This window comes from Xiphophorus hellerii, chromosome 21, assembly GCF_003331165.1.
Source record: "Xiphophorus hellerii strain 12219 chromosome 21, Xiphophorus_hellerii-4.1, whole genome shotgun sequence".
Lineage (NCBI taxonomy): Eukaryota > Metazoa > Chordata > Actinopteri > Cyprinodontiformes > Poeciliidae > Xiphophorus > Xiphophorus hellerii.
This window is the reverse complement of record NC_045692.1, coordinates 15768226-15793112: the sequence shown is the minus strand read 5'-3', so window position 1 is coordinate 15793112 and position 24887 is coordinate 15768226. Positions and strand designations below refer to the sequence as shown.

The following is a 24887-nucleotide window of genomic DNA, read 5'->3' as shown; positions in this document are numbered from 1 at the left end:
TTGCTCCAGACATCTTAAAAATGACACTTGTTTATTAGGAATTATTTTTAATGTGAACTACAAAAACAGAAGTCGACAGCATGAATGTAAGACTTTTCCTCTCACACTACATGGGTGTGGTCTACCACATGAATGATTTCCATTGTAAGGTGGAGAAATTAGGACACACAAACATTTTTTTTTTAAATCTTTACAATATAAAACAGCAGTGGCCCCATCTACCGGTTACACCAGATGGCAACCCATGCAGCACCCTCCACTCACTGTTGTTCGTCCGTTAACCTACAGCCATCGCAGATCTGTAGCTGCCAAATCAGTCCACCTTTAAATCAAACGCGGCGCAGAGATGGGGGGGGGGGGGGGGGGGGGGGGGGGAATGAGAGGGGCTTGTTTACGAGCAAAAAAACAAAAGATGTCAGTGTTTGCTCTTCTTAGATTTCTTGTGAGATCGGTGGGGGGATCTAGATCTGGAGCGGGACTTCTTGGTTGATTTCTTGGGTGTCCTGGAGCGCGACCGCCTCGATCGCTTCGGTGTGCGAGGTGAAGATGGAGATCTAGTGGGATTAAAGGGACATTGCACATTTAGAGTTCCTAAAAACAGCTCACGTTTTAAAAATCTCCCTTACCAATACGATTTAAACTAGGTGTTTACATGCACTTTAAAAAAAAAAAAAAGCTTTATTTATTCCCAAGCTCTATCTTCCTGATTGGCATCTCCAGATGCTGCTTTAAAGTTTCCACTTAAGTTTTCTCTCTGAATGCCATTTAGATTAATAGACTGGTGCCTCTTGTAGCTCAACATGCACACAGCATGATGCTGCCACCACCGCACTTCACATTTGGGATGGTGTTCCCAGGCCTGCAAATTCTCCCTTTTTCTTTCAAATGTAGCGATGGTCGTCATGGTTATTTTTAGTTTCATCATATCTCAGATGTATTTAGAAATTAAGGTCTTTGTCCCTGAGTTCAGTTTCAAACTATGATCAGGATTTTCACGATGCTTTTGGAGTAATGGCTTCTTCATATCCTTTCAGCTGACGCTAGAAAAATACTCATTTTTCTGTGTGGGTAATGTCACTTAGCAGCCTTGAAGAGCATCTACATCCACAGCTCTGTAAACTTTGAAAAGACACACGCATAACTAAGGGCAACTTAGAGTAACAAATTAACCAACAATCTTATTTTGAGACTAGAGGGAGAAGACAGAATACCAGCTAGAATAAATGTTTAAATGCAGTGTATGCGTTTACCTCTTGGACGATTTTTTGTTGCTGGACCGAGGAGAGTCTTTATGGGATGAGCGTGACGATGTGTCTTTAGAGTATGATCGATCGGAGCGTTCCGATCTCTCTGAGCGCTCTGACCGCGGCGAGGATGACCGGCCTCGTCTGCTGCCGCTCCTCGATGGACTGGGGGAGCCACTGTGATGCCGCTTTCTGAGAGGAGGGGGAGACGTGTCAGATTGTGCACTAGTCAAATTGAAGCTTTACTTTTAGAAATCTGACTCTATTTAAAATGTCTGAATCACCTTTCTTTCCTGGTTGGTGTGTCATCCTTCTCCTTTTCCTTCTTCAGTTCTTTTAACCGCGCCTCTGCTTTCTCCTTTTCTTTTTTCTCCCTTTCTTTCTCACGCTCAAGTTTCTCTTTTTCTTTCTCCTTTTTAAAAGCATGACAAAAGGAGCTTGGTTATTGTTTTGTCCTGTATCGTATATTAGAGGTAACAATAATCTAGGTTCTTACCTTCTGTAGCAGTTTGTCCCTGTAGTGCTCCACCTGCTCCTGGATACTCTGTCCAGGCTTCTTGGGCCTTTTCCCAGACTCCAGCTCATCCTGGAACTTCATGACTTTAACCTGTTGTCAAAAATGTATTGCACCATGATATCCTGCTACTATGCATTCTCCTCACTTCTAATCTTCTTGTCTTGATCTTTTAATCATTTTGGTCAACAAATAACCACACCAAACAAATGCTAAACTGTGACAATACAACAAAATTATCTGCAGAGCACAACTTAAAAAACGAAAACTAAATACAAGCATTTGATGCAGCCTGATGGAGCATGTAGGAGCCAAACACCTACATGCTGCTCTTCTCTTGCAGAAGAGCAGCAAATGCATAAATACTGTATGTTATTGGGAACTATGGAAAATTATCAGCATTTATAACATCGTACATCATACAGTGACTGTTTAAATAAACCCTGACAAGCTAGAAAACAACAGTGCCAAGGGAATAAAAATCCTGCCATAAACTAGCAAAAAAACAATATTAAATTGCACTTTTTAGGTTTATCAGAAACATTGTAAAATATGAACAGGAAATTGTTTTAAAAAGATTTTAAAAGATATAGGTAACATAAATGTTATAAAGACTACTTCAAATGAATACATATAATGGCCACAAAACCAGCAGAAAGGTAATAAAGGCTGTTTTACAGCAGCAAAGCAAATTATTTACAACCAGATTACTGGTCTAATACGGAAGAAGTAGGAAAGTTCAACACATTTTTATCTGATTAGATTCCAAACAATAGCGCAAACTTTGGCCGTTTGAATGGAGGGCAGCTAAAATCTCTATTAATTCAACATGCAATACTGAAAACTTGATAGCTCTTGCTCCTGTGTTTTACATTTCTAACTGCGTTGCTATGATTCCTCGGATCACCTGATAAACCAGAATTTTCTGAATGAGCGGAACAGATAATGCAGGCAGTTTTTCAGCTCTACAAGTGTATTTTCCATACTTAAAAGAAGACGTGTGCCAAGAAACCAACTTAGTTAAAATGAGGAATCTCCAATTTCTAATATGGCCCCAGGTCAAATATTCAGCCAGATACTGCATGTAGAACAGAGGCTGACCAGTTGCTACAAAAAGCATTTTTTTTCCTAAATCTTTTTGTGCTATTTATTTAAATCAATCCACTACAATCAATCATTTAAAGCCCTACATTATTAAGACATATATTTTAGTTTGTAAAATAGATTAAAAAACACAAAAAAAACCTCAATCTCTCTGAGCTTGGTGCGTTTCTCCTCATTCATTTCAGACATCTTGGCTTTCATATCAGAGTCGTCTCTGATGGGGTTGGAGTAGCTCTGATTATCCTCTGAGCGAGGGCTCCTGTCGTCATCATCACTGTCTGCCTCACCCCTACAGAAATATAATAAGGTGGTGAAAATAGTCTGCAAATTCATAAGTATATACCATGATGAGCAGATGGAAAACAAAAAGGCATCTTACTTCTTTGATTCTTCCGGCTGCTCAAATATCTCCCATTTTGAGGTTGTTACAGCTGAGGAGTGAAGACGTTCAATTACAAAGACAGAAAAAATCAAATATGATCGACAGGTAGAGGCTTCCCAACGTTACCTTGAGCCTGTAACTCTGCCTCATCCACCGCTTCCCATTTTGAGGGTGCAACCTTGAAAGTCGCTCCCGCTGACTGATCCACTGTCAAAACCAGAATAAAAGTTAATAAAAGTTATTTGGAGATTTGAAACAATCCATAATGGTCATTTATATTTGGGAGTGTCCTGATCAGGACTTTGCCCTCCTCAGGCCTCTCTGTGCTGGTCCCCGCTTCACTCACGAGGTATTCCATCGATGTCGTCATCAATGGACTTAATAGGAACCCCGTCTAAATCATCGAGAGGAGCTCCATCGATTGGCGCCCCATCAATGGGTACTGCATCAATAGGGACCCCATCCACGTCCTCCAGAGGGGCTCCATCTACAAACTCCCCCAGAGGGGCCCCATCGAGGTCTTCTGCAGGTTCAGGCTGGAAGAAGACAAGGAGGAGAAAAATCAAGCATGATCTAAGTGAAAATAAAAATTTGGGGATGTATGTGTGTTTTGTTACCTCTACAACAAGAGGGACCTCCTTTTCCGAGGAGAGATTAACAAGTCCAAGGAAAATATTCTGCAGCTTAATAAGAAAGGGATCAGGGTACACAGCCCAATCCTCCCACGCCCGGAAACATGACATCACTCGTTGCTATTACGACAAAGAAAAAAGGAAACAAACATGGTAGCTGAGTGATATGAATCACCGGCGAAGCAGACCGTTGTGAAGTTTGATAAACTAACGCAGCTACCTTGAAGTTCTCGCTCTGCAGGTGTCCTTGTATCGTCTTGTATGTGGCGTTGAGATCAGCGAAAATCTGGCTAAGCTTCGTCTCAAAACTATTTAGAACAAAAACAGACTTACTCACCGAGATTCATTTATTTACAACAACCAAACTATCAATTCTATTTAAACTAAACTTACTATTTTCTGTAGTAAGACGCATTGGATACTTTGGCAGAAGAGTTGTACAGCACATCAGAAACGAGATATAACCGTGCAATCTGAAAGATTAACAAGCAGCATGACGGTTAGAGGTCGTTGACGAATGGTTGGAGGGAGGCAGCACTGAGCTCTGGACGTGCCTTCTTTGGTAGAGGGGTCTTCAGAATGGAGAGGGACTCGGCGATACACTCCACAATCTCCTCAGCAGCTTCAGCGTGGTTCAGACAAAACAGCATGGCCTCTGCCACGTCTCCTCTCCTCGGAGACAGACCGCGGAGCATCTCCTCCAGTTTGTCCCGCTCCCTGAACACAGCATCACTTTATAACCAATCACAGTTCATCCTGAAGGTGGCTAACTCCAGACCAAAACAGAAGGTATTCTGATTGTTCGACATCTGTTGAATTGCATTTAAAACAGACTTGAACACAATTATGCTGCACACAAAGTAAGGAGATAATTCAGCTCTGTTGGAACAGAAGCATTTAAAACACGCTGAACATCGCCCCCTAAGGGCCGGAGTTGGCCACCCATGGTTCACTCACATATCAAATCCAGTAGCTCTCTATCTAATCATCCATTTATCTTGTCCTCCACTTATTTGACGATGGATTCAGAAGTGAAACCCAGACTTCTTTCTCAGTATTGTATGGAGGGTCAGAGGGGGTCTTGATGCAACCAAACGGTCTGACCTTGAAGGGGCTCCTGATGCCTGACCCACCTCCACTGACCGCTTTCAGTGCAGAGGAGCAGACGCTCAACTCCAAGCTCTTCTACATCATGCAGCTACAAATTTGTATTAAAGCATATTTTCCCAATTTGTTGGGTCTTATCCTTATTTTGGAAACATTGATTCATAAAATATGTGGCAGATTATGACCCCTGTTCAAACTGAAATTACTCAAGACTTTCTGCAGGTATACATTTATTAGTTTCAAATCCACATGTCCTTAAGAGTGGTGTAGCATATAAGCTGAATATGAAAAAATTTAATCAAAATTCAAAGACTCAAAAGCTCCCCCTAATGGGTGTCATTTATGGACTCATGGGGTGAGTTTGAGCCAAATCCATAACTGAGGCCTCGCCTATAAGTTATCAATTTATGTCTAATATTTATGTTTTACTTTGAAAAAGGTTTGTGGCTTTACTGTTTATTATAAATAACTATGATAAGCCTTGTTTTTAAATTTGTTGTAGATATAAAATCAACATGAACAATATCAATAATCACAAGTTAAACAGCAAGGTGAAGTCTAATCATATTCTGAATAAAATGTGCAACCATTTTAGGTCATAATCCTACTCTTCTTTCAAGGAGCCTTTCTTGTTTCCCTCCTCCTCTTCCTCCTCTTCATCACCATCATCATAAGGACCGTGTAGGTACGGATTAAGAGGAGGCGGACGCCATAAAGAGCCATTTTTAAACATTCTAAAGTCCTCTGTTCGCCATTTGGCCGGGGATTCACCCTGAAAAATGAAAGCATTTACATTTAATATAAAGATGTAGAAACAATTGGAGGAAATCTGATCGCAAGTTAAGAGTTTTGTTTTTTTTTCCTCTCTCAATTTTAACGACAAACCTGTAGTATAGTGTAGAGCTTCCAACGATAGTATACGTGTGCCGGGCTCTGGTTGTCAAATAAAAACCTGGAAGAAAACAATAACCATCAGTCTTATCTGTGTAAACAGCCAGCTAATAGTAGAAACTATAAGCTTCTAACATTTTTTTTGGGGTAATTTAACTGACCTGTACATTGGATTGTTGATTTCTCTGTTCATGATCATGGCTTCAAACATTGGGCCTTCACGCACCACAAATTCGATCATGCGGTGGATAAGAGAGAGCAGATTCCTACAAGAAAGACACAGTTAAAGCAAACTGATTCAGACTGGACTGGAGTCTTGAGCACTACTTCCTTCCTCTCTCATTAAAGTATAAATTATGCTTGGCGGTTTGACACCCACAACAGTTCTCTGAAAATTACATTATTCTTAATTTATAATTACGCCATTTATCACTGAAAACGCTGAAGCTATGACCACAAACATCCACTTTTTGGATACGACAAAAATGATCTGGAAAAGTGACACAAGCAGATGGTGCCTAAATGCTCTGGAAATGTACAATAATATGTTTTGTTTAAAGGAAACCTGATGAGAAAAACTGTTAAAGGGGTGTCAAATCACCAGTAACAAGTTAAATATAACAATAACTACATATTTCGGTCAACATTGACATAAATACCAAAAATTACATTTTATCATGAAAACAATCATGAATTTAAAATAAATTAATCTTTTCTATTACTTAAATTTACTCATTGTTTGAAGGGTTTCTGTCACATATTTCAAACATTTTTAAGAGCTTTTTTGTTTTTTTATTTAAGACCTTAATGCCTTCCAAATAAATAAGTTAACTTAAAGGCTTTTTAAATTATTATCAATTTATTTAAAACAATATTGTAAGATTAATTTATGTGATTGATGAAATTTCAGTCCTATGAAATGAATAGATTAAGGCTTTTTAAAGACCCTGCAGAAACCCTGTGATGTGTTAAATACCAGTGTTCCCTAAGGCAAAAGTGCAACTGATTTTAATTACATTGCACTGCCAGAATTGTATCAAATAAATGATCCTACTTAAAAATGATAAAGAAAGAACAGAGGGAGCAGTACATATCTGGGGAACAGGTGGGGAGCACTGAAATGACATTGTTTTGACAAAAATGTTTTGCCAATACAATGGCTTTTACATCCCACTCAACTCCAGACTAGTTTGAAGTTAAAAAAGAAAAAAAAAAGACAGGATTTTTTGCCTGACTTAGATAATCAACTGGTGGACTTTGTGCTGACTGAATATGGTGCAGAAGAGATTATTTAAATACTTGTGACGATTTTAAGGGAAATGTGTCCTGTAGCTTGAAAACAATCAGCCAATAAGACAAGGGGTGTCTTTCATTTGACAACACAGATAACATTTATGTGTATTGGAGCCGATCGTACCAATGGCGGGGTAAAATTCTGTATACTTTCCCAATCCATCCCATGATGCTTTTCAGGTCCCTCGCTGCTGCAGACAGTTCAACTTGTGCTGCTCACCAAGGCCAATGTCAAAGGTCATTCAGAAGCTAATTCTAAAGTGGGTTTCTTGGCTGGGGGCCAGATTTACTGAGCTCACCCACAGAGTGACAGAGGCCAAGGGGGGAGACGGTCTGAGTGAGCAATGGCCTGAGAGGTGGCTTCAGATCTAGAATCAGCAGCTCATGAATGTGGTAGAGCTCAATGTCACTAATCTAGATTAACACAATCAACTGTTTATGATGTGGAAGTATGAAGGTGGTGATGCTTTGCTACAGATTTAAAGGGAGGTATTTTTTGGAGTGAGGTTTTGTGATGCAAACCCTGGTTATTCCCTCGTCTATAGTAGAGAGATTTAATTTTACAAACAGTTTTGTAAAACTAAAACTATATATATATATATACATATATATATGTGGGTGTGTATATGTGATGCAGGAAGCCATTAAAGGAAAACTATGTCCCACAAAATGCTGTACATGAAGATTCCAACCTCTGTAGGTTAATGAAACATTTTGGATTTGGAAGTTTTTTGAAAATCTCAGACTTAAGGTAAAGGCCCACATTCTACAGAGATTGCCATTTTAATCATGCTAACCACAAAAAGTGCTAATATAAGACACAGTAAAGCAACCAGTTCTCCTTATCAAAGCTTGTTTTCACAGCAGGAACGATATTTTGAATTCTGCCCTTATATCTTCCACTTCCTAAAAGATAAATCTTAATTGGCTAAATTCAGAATCTAAGCTTTACAAATAAAAATCAGCCATAAACAGTTTTTCATAAGTGCATCTCTACACACAAGACCATATTGGAGGGTGTTTAACACCTAGACCTCCGAAAGAGACCACTGCATTTGCTAGTTTTTAAGACGGTGTATAAAATCTATTTGATCGCATAAAATTATATCAGTGAACAGATGACAAGACAATTGGTTAATGTCGCTGTAATTATCTGAGACCAGAGCCACTTCTTGACTAGCTGTTAGTTTCCACTACTCTCAAGATTTATTCACTTTTCAAAAAAAACATTCAACATGAGATTTCTCCAAAAGCCATTTCAATTTCACTAAAAGCAAGGGAACCAATACTAAAAACCTCTCTTCAAAAAATCTCAACTCAACTAATCACTTTAAAGGAAAACATGAACAATGGAGATAAATGAAGGAGCAAGATAAAATGTGTGGGTGCTACATTATGTGCAAGCATAAAAACAGAATCCATTTGCCTCAACCATTGCTCATCCGCACTGAGCTGCCCCCCTGTAGCATGCAGTGATCAATTGATCAAACTTTTAGCTTCAAAATGGGATGTTAGGTTTTTTTCTAAGTTTGTACACCAATTTGAAAAAAGAAAAAACATGTACCTTTCTGTTGGGATAACCACTTTGACTATGGCTTGCGACAGAGTCTGTATATGAAGTCACATCAGATAATAAACAATAGAATGTGAGTATTGTTAAATAGGCAACAGGAGAAAAATATAAAAAATGCATTTCAAACTTCACAGAGAGAACACATTTCCTTTTACTAAACGCCAAAACCCCATAAACACTTACGTATAAGACAAGCTAACTGAATATATCCAAACTTTTCCTATTAAAATCTAGTAAATGAAATTTAACAAGGAAAAAAAAATCTAATAAACTATAAATAAAACCTGCACTGACTGCTAACTACAATAGCTAACACAATACCAGCACAATTAAACACTACCATATACCATGAAAGCTCAGGCTGACATTCTGAGTTACCTTCTCAAACTCCTCCTTGTTTTTGGGTGGAGGAATCATTGGAGCATTGGGGTTCTTTAGCCTCTCTCGGGGCTGCGCGTTGAAGGGTAGGCCGGAGGGAGGGGGTGGGAGTGTATGCTCCATCATGGAGGGAGGGATATATATGGGGTGAGGGGGAATGGGCACACCTTTGCCCCATCCTAATTTCATTTCAAAGTTCATGATCATTTTCCCTATAATTAAAGGAAAGCGGAAAAAAATAAGTGTCTACATCATCAAGGTGGAGTAAAATACGAGTTCTGTGGTCTTTATGAAAGAAAAACGTACCATTTAGGTTCTTGAGGGCTCGCTCAGCATCCCTCCTGTTCATAAAGGCCACAAATCCACAGTTCCTCTCCCGAGCTCGCTCCTCATCCGTCCTGGGCCACATGATTTTCACGCTGGCCAGAGGGCCATACCGCCCGAATTCTTGACACAACATCTCCTCATTCATCTGTAATGATTCAAATACGAAATATTTATGAAAATATGCAAAGACAAAAATAACCATTTGCAAAACACATAATTCTCTGCAGGATTCTATATCTGGAATAAGCAGTATCTGAAACTACAGCATTCAATTCAAGTCAAAGCTTCTTTGTCTTATTTTGCCTTCCAATATGAGTCTGGAAAAAAAAAAAATACCTGTGGATTGATGTTTCCAAGATACAAGTTAGTAGTGGATGGATCGCCGACATCATGGGATCCTGGCGCGCAGTCGTCCAAAACTGCAGACACAGAAACGAGAAAATAATTTCCCGTTGCTGTCTGAAACCTCGATTCGATTTCTCAGCAAGTTGGAGATATTCACGGTCACTGTATTAAGTCAAAATTACCACTGGACGGACGGTTTCTTCTTGAAGAACCATCCGCTAAAAGAAGCAGAAAAGCAGTATAAATTTTGTTTCAGGGTGAAAGGAGCACAAAGAGGGCGGGGAGCTGAGTGAGGCGTGCTGGACGGGGCCGCTTCGACCATGTTAGTACACAGAAGACATTAAAGCAGCTTAAATTCACTCACAGGAGCGTCTTCCCTCTGATCCAGGCAGAGGCTCGAAGCGACTGACGCGTCCTTTCATCCGGTGTCTTTCATCCCTTTCTTCTTGGATTCTGAAACAAGTGGCACATATTGAAATTCAAAATATATATATATTGCAATTTTATTTAAAAAACCCCAGACCAATAGAAAGTAATATTGTCATATGATAAATCATACTGTTTAAGTTCTTCTTTAAAAAGTTCCAAGTTACTCTTCTTCTTTTCCTTTTCACTGCCCTTCTTTAAAGTCTGAAAAACAGAAACATATTATTACTAACAAAATAAATTGTAAAGCACAAACAAAGGACCTTGAAAGCACTTACATTTCTTTTGTCTGCTGGTAAAAACTGAGATGGAGTCTCCAAAGGCAGGATGCTTTTTGGCTGGGTCTCAAAACGGGATTTGGGCTTGTATAGCTTTCCCCTTTTCTCATCAGAAGATGATTCCTCTGAAAAGACAAACCGCATGCTTATTTCAAAATCCTCCTGTTAATATTTGGTTTAAAGAAGAGAAGCGCAAAGAAATATCAGGATTACTAGTATTTTACCCTCATCAGAGATCAACTTGTCAGAAACTAAAAATCCAATCTCTTTGCCAGTCATTGAACAGCACCACACCAAAGCAACGGGAAGCAAGATTAACAACAACACTCTTTGGTGTGGGAGCTGTTGCTAAAAATAAAAATGCAACTTAATTATATTTTCAGGATGAGTGGTATCAAAAGAGAAGTTAGAGGGAGCATGTAGATATAGGAGGTTTTAATCTTTCTCAGTGTCCTCTTCCATGTGTCACTGAGCATGTTGGATTAGCAAATGTTGACAGTTTTGCAGTAAATCTTGAAGTTGAGGTAAAGAGCTACAAACTACACAGGGAACACAACCAGGCACTGATGCTAGTAATGCTAGCAATACCAATCCCCAATATAAATACTAAAAAAAAGTTTAAAATGTCAATTCTGATCATTTTGTAGTGCAAATGTATTTAAGATATGTGTAACTCCAACTGTTCTCTCTTAGTCTGACTTTATCTCTGCAGCATGCATGAAGAAGAGCTAATGATTGGCTACTGAAAGGATCCTAAGGGCTCACAAAAATGCAAGATTGTGATACATTACTTTTTCAGAAGTGCAAAAGAAAAAAAATCCGAATAAAGTTATATTTTAGATTGTTATTCTTTTTAATATGGTTTCATAAAAGGATGTGTTTTTCTAGTTATTTATAATTCAGAGATTTAGAGAATTGCTTATTAGAAATCTTCTACCCTATAAGCCCACTCTTATTTTATTTTCAGTCTGTTTCTTCTCAGGCAAATTTTTTTTTTTTACTTTACAAAACCAATGCAATTGCATTCTAAAATGTTATTCAGACAAATTTAATCCCAAAATGCTACATTTTAGGAGAAAACTTCCTACAAAATTAAATATTGCATTCTAAAATTAGAAAACAGATAATATGAGGGCCTTAGAAATCTGTCAAGATGTCTGATCAGTGCATGGCCAGCTCATATAAAAAGCTTTTGCATTTTTTTCTCAGCATATAATGCAACACTACTTCCTATCAAAATAAATAAGACAATTTCTAATTTCCAAAGCAATTTAACACAATTATCTCCCACAGTTGGTCTGTTTTCCTTCTTAGGCAAAAATGTCCTTTCTTAGATTAATACCTTGCCCCTGCAATGATTATCCTCACATACATTTTCTTATGTTAAAAAACATAAGTGGTATAAAACATAGTAATGCCACCTTGTGCAGCATGACATGTAAGATTATCACAGTTTGTAGCTATATAACTGACAACAGTCCAAACACTGTACCTTTGGATGCATTTGCAAGACCCCCTCGGACAAATGCTTTGACCTTGCCCTCTCCTCCTCCTTCAAAAGCAGCAAGAAACTCTTCATAAATCTCTGCCGCTGCTCGCTCATCTTCCTGAATATGAGAAAAATCAACAAAAAATAAGCCGATATGCAGCATAAAATAATTAATAAAACCTTTTAAAAATTGATTACATGAGTAATCTTAATTAAAAAAAGAAGTGCAAACTTGCCTTTTTCTTTATTTCATCTTGTTCCTTCTTGCTTAAAGTTCTTTTTGCCACAGCCATCTTACCAATGCTGAAAGACTTGAGTTTGCTCTCAAGCAGCGCCTGCCGATGTAAACAAAGAAGAGCTACGTTTCAAGGCAATGTTTACCAGGACTCAGAATGACAATTTCTATAAGCAACAACACATTCAAGTAACCAGACGCTGAGCCGGGTGTGCTCAGTGTTATTGTGACAAAATGACAGACACTCTGACAGCTAATTTGTGCATAACTGTAACTTATAAAGATATGTATACAATGAAAACTGCAAAAGACAGACAAAATATCTATTTAGGACTGTATGCGTTTCGTTTACTGTAAACTTTCTTCTAAGTTACAGTCTGACGTCTAAAAATTAACCAGAGGCCTAGCAGCTCGGTGTAAGCTGCAGCGGGACTGCTTGAATCCAGCACGCTGAGCCACTAACGTTACCATGACGTCTGCTCCTTAGTAAGAATATACATTAAATTGTATATTTCAAAATTTATCATTTGTGTGGTGACTACTTTTAGTTATCAGCTTTGCCTTGATGCAGTTTGTAAATAACTACACCGACTTAGTCCCGGGGTGCATTAGCTATATGGTTAGCCTAGCTATGCTAGCATGGATAGGTTTCGTTAGAGCGGGGTGTCACTTTTCAGTAAGCGCGCGTAGCTCTTGCGGCAGCTACCATGTTAACACCAAACGTTTTCCGTGAATCTAAAAAAAAATACACAGCTTTCACTACGATAGGAACAGCTTAGCTAACACGAGAACAAATGGTAAATTTCACCTTAGCGCTAGCTTTTTGAGAGCCAGGCGTTCGGTCCGCCATCTTTCTGTGCAACTGAAAAGAAAATCGATCACCGATAGCAGCTAAGTTGAATGCACAGGACCTACAATCAAATGTCGAGTCAGTGAGAATGTTGTGTTTGCTAAACTAGAAAAATCAATGAAGAATTCGCTTTAAAAAAAAAAAAAGGTATGTTAAATATGACCTTCTATGATTTCTCTTGATATCGAAATCTGAAAGCAAAGAATTACTTTTTTTTGGATTGCATTTGATACCTCAGAGTGTTTTGTTTTTTATGAGGAAGACATGGCTTTGGAAAGTAACACAGACAAATAGACAAAAATAAATAAATAAATAAACCTTCTGGCAGGCAAAACATTATGTGGCAGTCAAATAATAATAACCTGAATGCCACTTCCCTATTGAAAACATTTAGGTGGTGGCAACATAATGTTGTATACATTAAAATGCAAAAATACATAAATAAGTAAAAGTATATTGTTAATTCATTTGGGTCTGTTTTGGACTTTCAAGGCTGCAGCTATCTATGTTTCTTGGAGACCTTTTTTCAAGACTTTTTCCTTTCACTGAACCTTCCATTGATATACTTGGAGTCAACACTTTGTGTAAACCTTTTGTCTCAAGAAGGTATCAGTCAACTGTCAATATAGCATTTTATATCTCTCTTTTTAAAAATCTTAGGTTATATTACATTTTTGGGGGGAGAAAATGAGAATTCACTCTTTCTTTCGGAATTAAACCAGCTTCGTGTTAAATTGGAGACTCAACTTTAGTGTGTCATAAAACTCCAGCAGGTGGCGCTTTCCTTCCACCCACTTGAGATTGACATCTCATCGTCTTTTGACATTCGTGATGATTCTTCTTTATCATTATTAAAATGAATTTTGATTTTCTCCCTTTTTGTCTTAGCCTGGTTAAATTAAATTAAATTGAACTGCAATTCCCTAAAAAGTGGAATACGGAGTTCTTTCATTCAAGCCCCTGCCACAAGGAGGAATTTGGCTACAGGAATGTTAAACCCTGCATGAAAGCCCAGTCAAGTTTTATCATGCCATCTTCTAAGTGCTTTCTAGGCCAGGTGAAGTAAGAAGATATTATACACCCTTCCAGCGTCCCCTCCACCCTCCTTTTTTACTGCTCCTAGCTCCGTCCCCTCCTACATCTCAGGACTAACTCTATATTCATGTGCTCGATCTTGCAGTTGCTCAAACTCCCCACAGCAACTCCCGGGCACACCAGCCCTCCATCGCCTCCACAGCTTCAGCCGCTGAGCGCAATGCCACGGAGTGAAAACAGGCGCAGCGCCTGCTCCGTTCACAGCACCATGTGGAGGTCATGCAGTATCTTTTGCGCATGGACTCTGCTCTTCCTCACAGAAGTCTGTGCGCAGTCTCAGCGGAGGTATATCTTTATTTTCTTATTATTTCGAATGTATGCAACAGAAAGGGTGACGAGGACGACAGGAGGGATTTCGAGAGGAATATTTTGCAATCTGAGCTGCCTCTGGTCATATATTTAAGCACCCAATGTGTTTTTATTTGCTAATAACTTATTAAAATTCAGATCACGTTATGGGTGTTTTTTTTAAATCCTGTTTTGTTATAATGCCATTATTATGTGTAAAATGTCCCCTTCAGAACAATCTTTACATGTGGCGGAAACATCACAGAGGAGTCTGGAGTCATCGGAAGCCAAGGTTACCCAGGAGTTTACCCTCCAAACACCAAATGTGTGTGGAGAATCACAGTGAGTCCAGTTAGCTGTATATTTACCCGTTTGTTAACCATGACTTAGGAATATGATGGAGAAAAAAGTTTGATAGTTCTAAAAATTCTAAAGAGTTGAACTAGTCAAATATGACAGATCTAACTACTAGTTTCATTCTAAAAATACTTCTGAGCAGCCACATCAGACTGAGTCTGTTCCTTCTTTAGCTGCTTGGCTCTCTTAGATAACTAAAGCATTCTGCTTTAGAGTAGATTAAGATGCTGCTCTGTACAGTGTGTTCCTACCAGCTCTGCATGTGGAATGTGTAGAACTGGTAGAAAAATGTATCTTTTAAAAAAAGTTTCCAGACTTTGACTGGGCCATTTTAATACTTAGCATACTTTGATCTGAACCATTCCCTTGTGTCATGTTATGCGGTGAGAGGTGGTGAGGGAGACGCTGGGGACCCACGTTAGTTAAATGAAATGACAATTTAAAGTCAGAAATCCAAAATCCAGGCAGCACAGAATGAGCAGGAGTCTAAAAGCTCAAGGCTGGTAGCAAGTGGTATAACAAAACCAACGACAGACTTTATGGCAGACAAGACAAGGACCCAACGAGGAACAAGGAACACAGGTGGGATTAAATACACAGAGGGTAAGCAGGGAAACGAGACACCGCAATCTGGGAACAATCAAGGGGTAGACAGGACAACACAGAGACTCAATAGACACAGAAACCTAAAATAAACACAAAGAAAACTCAAATCCTCACAAGCTGTCCTGGAAGGTGAACCTCTGTACCAGTCTAAACTCATTCACACCCTCTAACAGGTTTACAAGTGCCTGTTAGAGGGTGTAGCTTCACCTAGTTCAGCCCATCTTCCTTGTTGTGGTTGAGAAAAGGAACCCAACATCACTATGGTGAGGGTAGCGTATTTAAGATAATGTCATTGTTAGTTTTCTAACAAAAAATATAAATTACAATCTCATCTGATCATCTTCATCCTTGCTGTGTCTCCTGCATGTCTTCTGAAGAACTGGAAACACAATTTATCATGGCTTTTTTTACAGCAATGTACTTTTTTTTGTTGATGTGCAGTGAAGGGCAGATTTGTCATAATGTAGAGGAGCAGTAGTTGGGTTCTTGATAGATTTTCCCACTTGAGCTGTGGATCTGTGCAGCTCCACCAAAATCAGAATTTATCCATTGATGAAAACCAAAAACCAGGAGTTATTTTCCATCTACTTCAAAATAATGCACAACTTTGTATTGATGTATGATATGAAACCCAAATGAAATGCTTAGAAGCAGTAAAATACCACATTGATTAGGCAGTTTGCTTTTTCCATTATGGGCTGTTTAGTTTGGAACACATTACCAACTGAATTTAATCAGATTTCTGAAATTAGATTTCAGAAATCTGATTATTTTAAACAAAGGTTAAAAGTTGGATGAAAGACTAAGCGGCATTCTTTCACTTATTGTGTCTTGACGCAGATCATATTTGACGTGGAAGATATTTGTTTATTATTATTTATGAATTATTTGCATTGGAAGTTGTTTTTTTACATTTTACTAACGCCATGCACTAGAGTGAATGCAGCAAGTAAAACTATGTCATCATTAAAAAATGACTGTTATTGTGTACTATGCCATGTGAAATTTTCAACCTAGGTTCCTGAAGGCAAGGTGGTCGTACTGTCATTTCGCTTCATTGATCTGGAGAACGACAACCTTTGTCGCTATGACTACGTGGATGTACACAGTGGTCATGTCAATGGGCAGAGACTTGGTCGTTTCTGTGGGACCTTCAAGCCCGGATCCCTCGTGTCCACAGGCAACAAGATGCTCCTGCAGATGGTGTCTGATGCCAACACTGCTGGCAGTGGCTTCCTTGCAGATTTCTTTGCTGGCCATTCTCATGAGAGAGGTAGGCAAGAAGATAGGAATATGGTTACGGAAGATATATTCTGACAACGACTGTCTCAGGTTTTCAGGCTCGTCGTGAGCACTGTGATGGTGTTGCAAAAGAAGTTGTTCTCGAACTGTGTAAGATAAAGGGATCCTACACCATATCATAGGACAGAATTTTCTTTCATTCATTTCCAGATTGTAATGAAAAAGAAAACAAAGCTGGAACTTTATCTTTACATTGTTAAACTGTGCAAAAGCTAAAAATGAAAATGTCTAAATAGAAAATTGTTTTTACAGAGTTACATCCAATTTCCTTTGTTTTGAAAGTCTTTTTTTTTTTCAAACCCATGAAACCCATGAGTTGCTGGATGAGAAACCACCGATAAGAGTCAATAAAAAAGAAGAAAAGAAAAAGAAAGTAGTGCAATACAAGTCCTATTTGAATTAATTGATTTGTGTTTTACTTTTTGAAATAAAATTTATTTAGCCCCGATGTCAAAGAAAGCATCAAAATAGCTTGTTATTGGAATGCTAAATTAAAAGCCAACTTAAGAATTGAATTGTTTCATGATTTGTGGAACATAATAAAAAAGCCGAAACTTCTAGAATGTTTGAATGAGTCTGGAAAAGTATGGAATTTTGAAATGTGAACTAGTTTGTACAATGGGAATTACCTTAATTGTTTAGAAAGTGCTCTTTGCATTTTAGCTTTTGGTGTTTAAATTGTCCAGTACAGGACTAGAAAACAAAAAATCCTGCAAAGTAACCTAGTGGTGCCTGTCAGTTTTTACTCTCAGCATAATGTGGAATTTCTCACTGCTGTACCTTTTTTTTGTTGTAGTTCTTCTGGGGAGGAATTCAGTTAAAAGCCACAGTCTAAAGTATCACTTAGAGATAAATGAGTATTTTTCTGTTTCATGTCTCAACTACCGTGTTTTCTGTGGAATTTTAATGGATGGTTCCTTGTACTTATCCATGTTCACGGCTGTAATGGATACCGTCTCAGTATCCAGTTTGCTGGACTATGTCTTTATCGTAGCAACAAAAATAGGTTCATATCTGAGAAAACTACATACTCTATTTTTGTAACAGTGGTCAAATTCTTTTCACATGCAGAAAAATAAGTTCAAAAGTTCACACTGACTGAACACATTTTAGAGGAGCTCCTAAGTAATAAATAACATTTGAATAATCATCCACTGAAAAACAGTTTGACATTTCACCCTCTGTCTTCATAGGTGACCAGTACTGTGGAGGCAGACTTGATAAGCCGTCTGGGTCTTTCAAAACACCTAACTGGCCTGAAAAGGACTATCCAGCCGGTGTCACCTGCTTCTGGCATATAGTGGCTCCAAAAAACCAGGTCAGTCAACTGAAACTACAGAGGCACCTCAGTAAATACAAAACATATAGGTCCATTAATTAAATACAAAAAATGCAACACATCTGATATAAAGCATTTACACATGGGAAATTAGAGTAAGAAGTTTGGGGTGCAGTATCCAAGCATAATAATGAAATATTTAGTGAAAGGAAATTTTTTTTTTGGTGATATTCAAATGAACAAATATTCCCTTGAACTTTGTGCAGTATCCATTACTTAGAAGAATGAAGGGCTATAAAGACAATTCATCTGTGAATTATTTACTGCTGCAGATCATCGAAGTAAAGTTTGAGAAGTTCGACGTGGAGCGGGACAACTACTGCCGCTATGACCACGTCTCCATTTTCAATGGGGCAGAAATAAATGACGCCAAAAGAATCGGCAAATACTGCGGAGACAGCCCCCCAGCGTAGGTGATTTCTGTCATGCAGAAGGTACTATTTTCTAGTAAAAATCTCCATCCTGTGACTTCATCCCAGTTCATCATCGATCCTTCTTCTCTGCGCTGCTCTTTAGGCCAGTGTTCTCGGAGGGGAATCACCTCCTGATCCAGTTCTTGTCCGATCTCAGCTTGACTGCGGATGGCTTCATCGGACACTACAAGTTCAGACCGAAGAAGCTGCCCATCACCACCACACCACCAACCACCACCACACAGCCGGTCACTACTAGGCCCATACGTACGTACTAATTTGATTCCTACAACAACAACAAAAACAATATGTATATATACGTATATCAACTAAAAGAATAGTTGGATACCCATTTGTTGATCTAACTATTGCACATCTCACACTTATTGGGAACACTTAATTTTAGATGCATGAGCTCACAGTAAAAATATAGAAAAATACAACCATTAATTGGAGTACATTTATTAAGTAGATTAAAATAATAAAAAATAATTATTTTCAATAAACAAGAATATTTTTGGATAACCCTATTTTGCTTAAAGAACAGTACTTAATCTTTTTCTTGAGCATTTAGCTTTTCTTTTGATGAGTGCCGAGAGGGCCATGAAAGAGTGTTAATTTTTTGACTGTGGTTACCCTGTTAAAAAATGTGATGGTCACCCGTTTTCAGTTTCCTGCTAGATATCAATTTCAAAGAATGTTTGATGCAAGACAAAGAGTCCTACATCATCACAGGTTCTTCACAATAGTTAACATTTTTCAAGATATGAATTTATTATCATTTCACATCAAACTCAATTGGAGTATTTGTTGCCAAAGAACTTGATCTTAACTTGTTCTTACCAGAGCGCACAGCTTCATTTACCATTTGAGTATTGTTTGGAAAATCCCACATGTTTGATGAAAGGACAAAAAAGTGGTTCCTCCTTCTTAAATAATAAGTTGGCATGTAGTTACAAATTAGTGGTTGTTAGGGAGACTTGGTGACCTCAAAGATGCTGCAGTTCCTGCCCTTCCACGAGGCAAGAGAAGTTTGGATCCTCGTCCAGCTTATTTTATTTTATTTTTTTGTCATAGTTGCTTTAATTTCTTGATTGGGACAGTGTGTGCTGTAGCAGTGGAATGGGCCATCCGTGCTTTGATTCCTGAACGTTTGATCTAGGCTGCTCGTCTTTCTCTGTTATTCTTCTGTCCACCTTCTGATTGCTGAAAACGCAGGCCACTAACATCACATAATCTACTAAAAAAAACTTCAAGTATGGAGTTTTTTTGGTTTTGTTTGGCTTTTTTTTTTTTTGCATTTTTATAGTGTGAGATTTTGCTGCCACAATAAAAGATTTATTTTAAGGCTTTTTACACAACTTTACCAGGAATCCCAATAAATGTTGATGATACTGTACTTTGATCATCAATAAGTGTTATAGTATGACACACTAAAAGTAATTTTAGATAGAAAAGTAAAGTGAAAAGGCACAAAGTTTCTTCTGAAGAGAAATCACAGTCTCGGACATGGAAAGTCCCCATTAGCAGCACATATTCCACCAGAGTTGATCCTAAAAGTGTGTGTTTGCTACCATTTCCCCTGAGTAAACTGTAGATTAAACAAGTTGACTTGCAGTGAGGGCATGGGTCTGTGCCCACAATCATGGCACATTTTCATATTCAAACACTCATGTTCCCACACACTATTGCTTTTTCCCTTAGTCAGGCCAGGTTATTTTGGCAGACCCCCCATGTGATGATGTCATTCTGGGATACTACTTTCTGTTTGTGTCATCCTCCCTGCTGTTCTTTTTTCCAGTGAAAACATATTTAGTCAGTCACCTTGTATTTTCTTGAAGCCATATTTCTTCCCTTTATAGATTCTAACTTGAAAAACAGATGTTTTTCCATTCCATTATTTTATTATTGGTCTTCAAAGTTGACAGCGAAGAGAGTATTGTGTAACTGAAAGTATCCAGTGAAGAAACCACAAGAAAGCAGATGTAGCCATAACTTATATGCTTGCATCAATGGTTGACAAAACTTACATGTGCATGTGTGTGCCCTCCTCCAGCTCTGAAGTACTCCGCCGCCTTGTGTCAGCAGACGTGCAAAAGACAAGGAACCCTTGAGAGCAATTACTGCTCCAGCAATTTTGGTGAGAACATCAATGCAAATTGTGGTTCATATAACCCTCATAAATTACCCTAATTAATAGATCACAGCTGATATTGACTTGCCAGGGTGTATATTGGGTTGTGGAACTATTGCAAATATGTTAATCGCAACCAGCCCTTCAGCTGAGGATCAGTATATCAGCTGAAGTTCTTGACAGCCAACCCCCGCCCCGTAAGTAGCTGTTTACAGTCCTGATCATGTCCTCTCTCTTTTTTTTCTTCTTGCAACTGAAAGACTGCCTTGATAGGCAGTCAGAAACTGAAGTACTGTACACATTCGGTGCACAGTAACCTCCAGTATGAACATAAACACACTCACACACCTAGAGCCCGAAGGTAACTTGGTGTAAACAAACAGACTGTGAGATGTTAGCTGCATACGTGTTAGATCTGCACTTGGATTTGAGCCAGAAACCGATGAGCAAACGATGTGGAAAACATCCCCTGCATGTTGTGGTTAGGGGGAATTTAGCTTATGATATTAGAAGTGGTGAGACAGTAGACTGAAAACATTCTTGGCTAATCAATGCTTTAAGTCTTAAAACAGCTGGTGTTTAATCTAGTTCAGTTCTCTTTGATCCGTCCAAAGCGGTTCTCTGGTCTGTGTAACAGTAGCAACCGGCTGAGAAAGCCACTCTGGATATTCTCAGCTCTGTCAGTGCAGACATAGTGGTGCCATCAGTGTAGAAAGTCCAGTTTTTTTCCTTTACGTTCTCTTTATCTATGATTCCTCTAGGGTCACTTGCCAGCCGTTACTGCATTTCCATGAGTCTGAACAAGAACATGGAGTCCTTCTTCTGGAGGCTCCAGTCAGACTAAACAGGAAGTTATTTTAACCCCCACTTCATTGCATTTTTTAACAGTGGGGGGAAGTGGAAGCTTTGCTTTATATTAGAAGATAATTGGTTTCTTATGGACTTTTTCTGGAGATGAGATCTGATCTTTTAATTTTACCCCATTACTAAACGCTTTAAATTTCACATTGTGCACTCAATCATGATCACTGCCAGGACATACTGTAAATATTCAATAATAATTGATAGAATTATCAAGTTACAAACAATTACTTGGATGTATACATTTGAGTCTACATGTGTAATTCTGAGCCCTGCATGGATAAGAGAGAATCTAAATTAAGATCAAACTTATGCTGCTGATTCTTGTTCTTAAAATAACTTTGCAATGTTTTATGTTTAATCATTAAATCATTAAAGAAGATAGGAGGATGGTTGAAATACACAGTTAAAAGCTCAACATCAATATGACAGTTTATGCACATAATGGGTTTATGTAAACTTTTCAGTAAAACTGTATTTGACATTCTCTACGTCAATGACACCTTTGGTATTGTATTGTTTGACTTTCTGAAGGAGCTTTATGGCTCATGGCTGACGAACAGATTTGAGAAAGGCCAGGCGGGAGGCGTTGCGGCTCAACATCAAATGTTCAGAGACGATCTTGTTAACTCACAATGCCACTTTTACGGCTCCACTGCACTTCAAAGACAAGATAATAAAAGAACCAAAAAAAATGATTGGACAAATACTGTCCTCATCTCGTTTATTAATAGTAAAGATGAAACAGAAAATTTCTGCACTGCAGCTGTTACATTCTTAGCTTACATTCTTTTTTTTTTCTACCCCCTCCTGACAAGAAACTTGCTGTAGACTTCCTTATAAAAACCTGCATGCAGTATTTAACTAGGAAAAGTTCTCATTGAGATCTAAAATAAGTAAAATTGTTTCAGAAAGTACACATGCAGAACTGCATAATTATTACAATTTAAGCACTTTTGCTTGCCGTCCCTTATTCTCCTTTCTTTTGCGTCTGTGACAGTGATAACTGGAACGGTCATTACTGCGGCGATGAGAGGAGGAAGCATGTACGCCACCATCTCCATTATCAATGTGTATAAAGAAGGCAGCCTGGCAATCCAGCAGGCGGGGAAAACAATGAGCATCAAGATCATTATCCTGTGCAAAAAGTGTCCATTAATCAGACGAGGTATGTGCTATGATACTGCTAGAATTAAATCACCTTTTCTCAAATGTTTAAAAAAAAAAAAAAGTTATGTAAATGCTCATAGTTACAATGCAGCTCCCACGTTGACTGTTTTAAATAACAAACGGCTTTGAGTTTGCCTCCTCTCCTTTGCTGATCTATCCGAGGTGTTAGGTAAGCGGCAGAACTCACTGTCCAAATAGTCAACAACAAGTAAATATGTTTATATGTGTTCATATAAACATAGGGCATACAGACCTGCCACACGCAGACTCTCATGTCGGGCCTCCCTGAATGTCTCTGCCGTTCCGCCACTGCATTCAGGTGTTTTTTGTGTGACCTCACCAGGCTTGAACTACATCTTCATGGGTCAGGTGGACGAGGAGGGCCGGGGGAAGATCGCCCCGCACCACTTTGTCATGGCCTTCAAGAAGAAGAACCGAAAAGGACTAAATGTTCTGAAAAACAGGCAGTGCTGATCTTTCCCCGTTGCGCATTGAGGATCTCCGTGGTGCTGTTCCTGCCTGAAAAGGCTCAGCTGTGGATGGAAACAACTAGGCAGGAAACAAAGCTCCTTTTCAATGACACAAAACCAAAGCTGGGTGCAGAGCCGGCGCAGCAAAACAATGAATGTGTATGTTTCATTAAATTAAGGGTAACACACATTGGTTCATTTATTAGGACTTTTTTTTGCCAATTGGGCACATGCACCCTTGAGTAATTGCAGGTTGTCTCCTGTTTAAAAGAACAGCTTGTCATTTAGTTGTTTAAACTAAGATTAATGAGCAAAAAATGAGTTCAAATTTCTTCTTCTATCCACAGATTGTTCCCTGCATTCCTGTCATGATTCTCACAGAGATTAAATTGTAGCCACTTAGAAAAACATTCCTCCATTTATTTATTTATTTTTTTTGGCTGCACATCTGTTCTGGTATCCCAAAGTGGCACTTTCATTTTAACACGAATCCAAGCTACTTTTTAATATTTAAAAAAATTAAAGCTGTGGACTATAATGTGAAAAAAGGCTTCTTGAATTTGACATTCTTTTCTAAAATGTGATGTGATTTTTTTTAATTTTTTACAATCAGCTAAAAATATTCTGTTTAATTTTTAGGAACAGTTTAGATGTTGTAAATGTGGTGACTAAAGTGCAATAATTATTCATTCTTAAAAATGGTTTTCCAATTTTATGTTAAAATACTGACATTTATTGACGCAAACCACCAGTATCAGCTCATGTCATTTAAATACTGTCACCTTTTTATTAATTCAATTATTTTCATATACATAAGATTATAAATATTATTTATAAAGCATTGTTGTTATCCTACCTAATAAAACTCTGACATTTTCCTTTTGTCTGTCTGTTTGAAGCTATGCCCTGTTTAGCTTCGTGGTGGGTCAGGCATGCGACATGTGACATACGCATGGTCTGCTAGTAGACTGTTGCTAGAGTTGATGAACAGAACAAAAAAGGGTGTAATTCTATTTTTTGAAAAGATGTTCTGTTTAGCAGCTAACACCTGCAGGAAACAACTTTCATAAAGTCTTCATTTAGTATAAATTCAAGAGGCTGATGCAAACGACTTGTCCAAAAGAGGCAAAACTGACACAGATGTCTCAAACAACTCCAGTCCCAACAAAATCATGTTTGTGCAAACAAAATTTCATGAATATTATATATATATTTTTTGCATTAGGTAGTTATTTAGGCAGAAGCAGATCAGCATTTATACAGCAAATGGGAGGAGAAAGCAGTGCTCTACCAGTGATCTTTCTGTGTGAAACATAAAAGAATGTCTACTTATACTTTTATAATAATTTTGCTTTTTGCACATCAGTTACTCTGATCAGAAACATGTTTCTTTCTCAGAAGGGATTTGGCAGAAAAAGATAATTGGGAGGCATGCCGAATCCTTTCTTTAGTTCCAGTGTAAATAACCATTACACTGGAACCATTACCCAACCATCCAATGCAGCTATGAAGACAGTATAACAGTTCATAACACAGTGTTTGTATAAAAACTATGATGTTTACACAAGGTTAGAGTTTTTTGCTTTTTCTTTTAAGACAGTTGTAGTCTGCGTTGGTTGTGTAACCTCTTGGTTCCTATTTCACATATGAAGAACACTGGTGGTGCACCACCTCAAGTCTTCATTCTTACAGATGCACAGATCTGTGTTTGAGGTTGATATCTAGCTATGGGGTTTTGTAGCCTTCCTGCATTGGGTGTGCACCACATATTTGTAATAGGAACA

At 38.3% G+C, this 24887-nt stretch overlaps 2 protein-coding genes across 4 annotated transcripts; one reads left to right on the top strand and one right to left on the bottom strand.

The window, feature by feature from the left end:
• Positions 1–14: 14 nt before the first annotated feature.
• Positions 15–13108, bottom strand: u2surp (U2 snRNP-associated SURP domain containing). Of its 3 annotated transcripts, XM_032551394.1 has the most exons (26): positions 13027–13108; positions 12220–12318; positions 11987–12101; positions 10495–10619; positions 10350–10420; positions 10155–10243; positions 9973–10008; positions 9782–9864; positions 9425–9590; positions 9119–9330; positions 8732–8775; positions 6036–6140; positions 5869–5935; positions 5592–5755; positions 4431–4593; positions 4270–4349; positions 4097–4184; positions 3862–3996; positions 3591–3780; positions 3371–3451; positions 3242–3293; positions 3004–3151; positions 1741–1851; positions 1529–1656; positions 1251–1436; positions 15–554 (listed from the first exon to the last, which is right to left on the bottom strand). In XM_032551394.1, the coding sequence occupies exons 1-26, from the start codon at positions 13066–13068 to the stop codon at positions 416–418; spliced, it is 2919 nt and encodes a 972-aa protein (XP_032407285.1). In that variant the 5' UTR covers positions 13069–13108; the 3' UTR covers positions 15–415. The 3 variants fall into 3 exon arrangements, with proteins under 3 accessions (XP_032407285.1, XP_032407286.1, XP_032407287.1); XM_032551395.1 differs by lacking the exon at positions 9973–10008; XM_032551396.1 differs by lacking the exons at positions 8732–8775; positions 9425–9590; positions 9782–9864; ... (5 more) ...; positions 12220–12318; positions 13027–13108 and having other exon boundaries at positions 9119–9231.
• A 1107-nt stretch (positions 13109–14215) lies between these two features.
• On the top strand, positions 14216–23981 carry pcolce2b (procollagen C-endopeptidase enhancer 2b). The gene is made up of 9 exons (XM_032550756.1): positions 14216–14448; positions 14685–14793; positions 16432–16687; positions 17910–18034; positions 18328–18464; positions 18572–18735; positions 20525–20608; positions 22464–22631; positions 22977–23981. The coding sequence occupies exons 1-9, from the start codon at positions 14231–14233 to the stop codon at positions 23105–23107; spliced, it is 1392 nt and encodes a 463-aa protein (XP_032406647.1). The 5' UTR covers positions 14216–14230; the 3' UTR covers positions 23108–23981.
• The last annotated feature ends 906 nt before the right edge of the window (positions 23982–24887 follow it).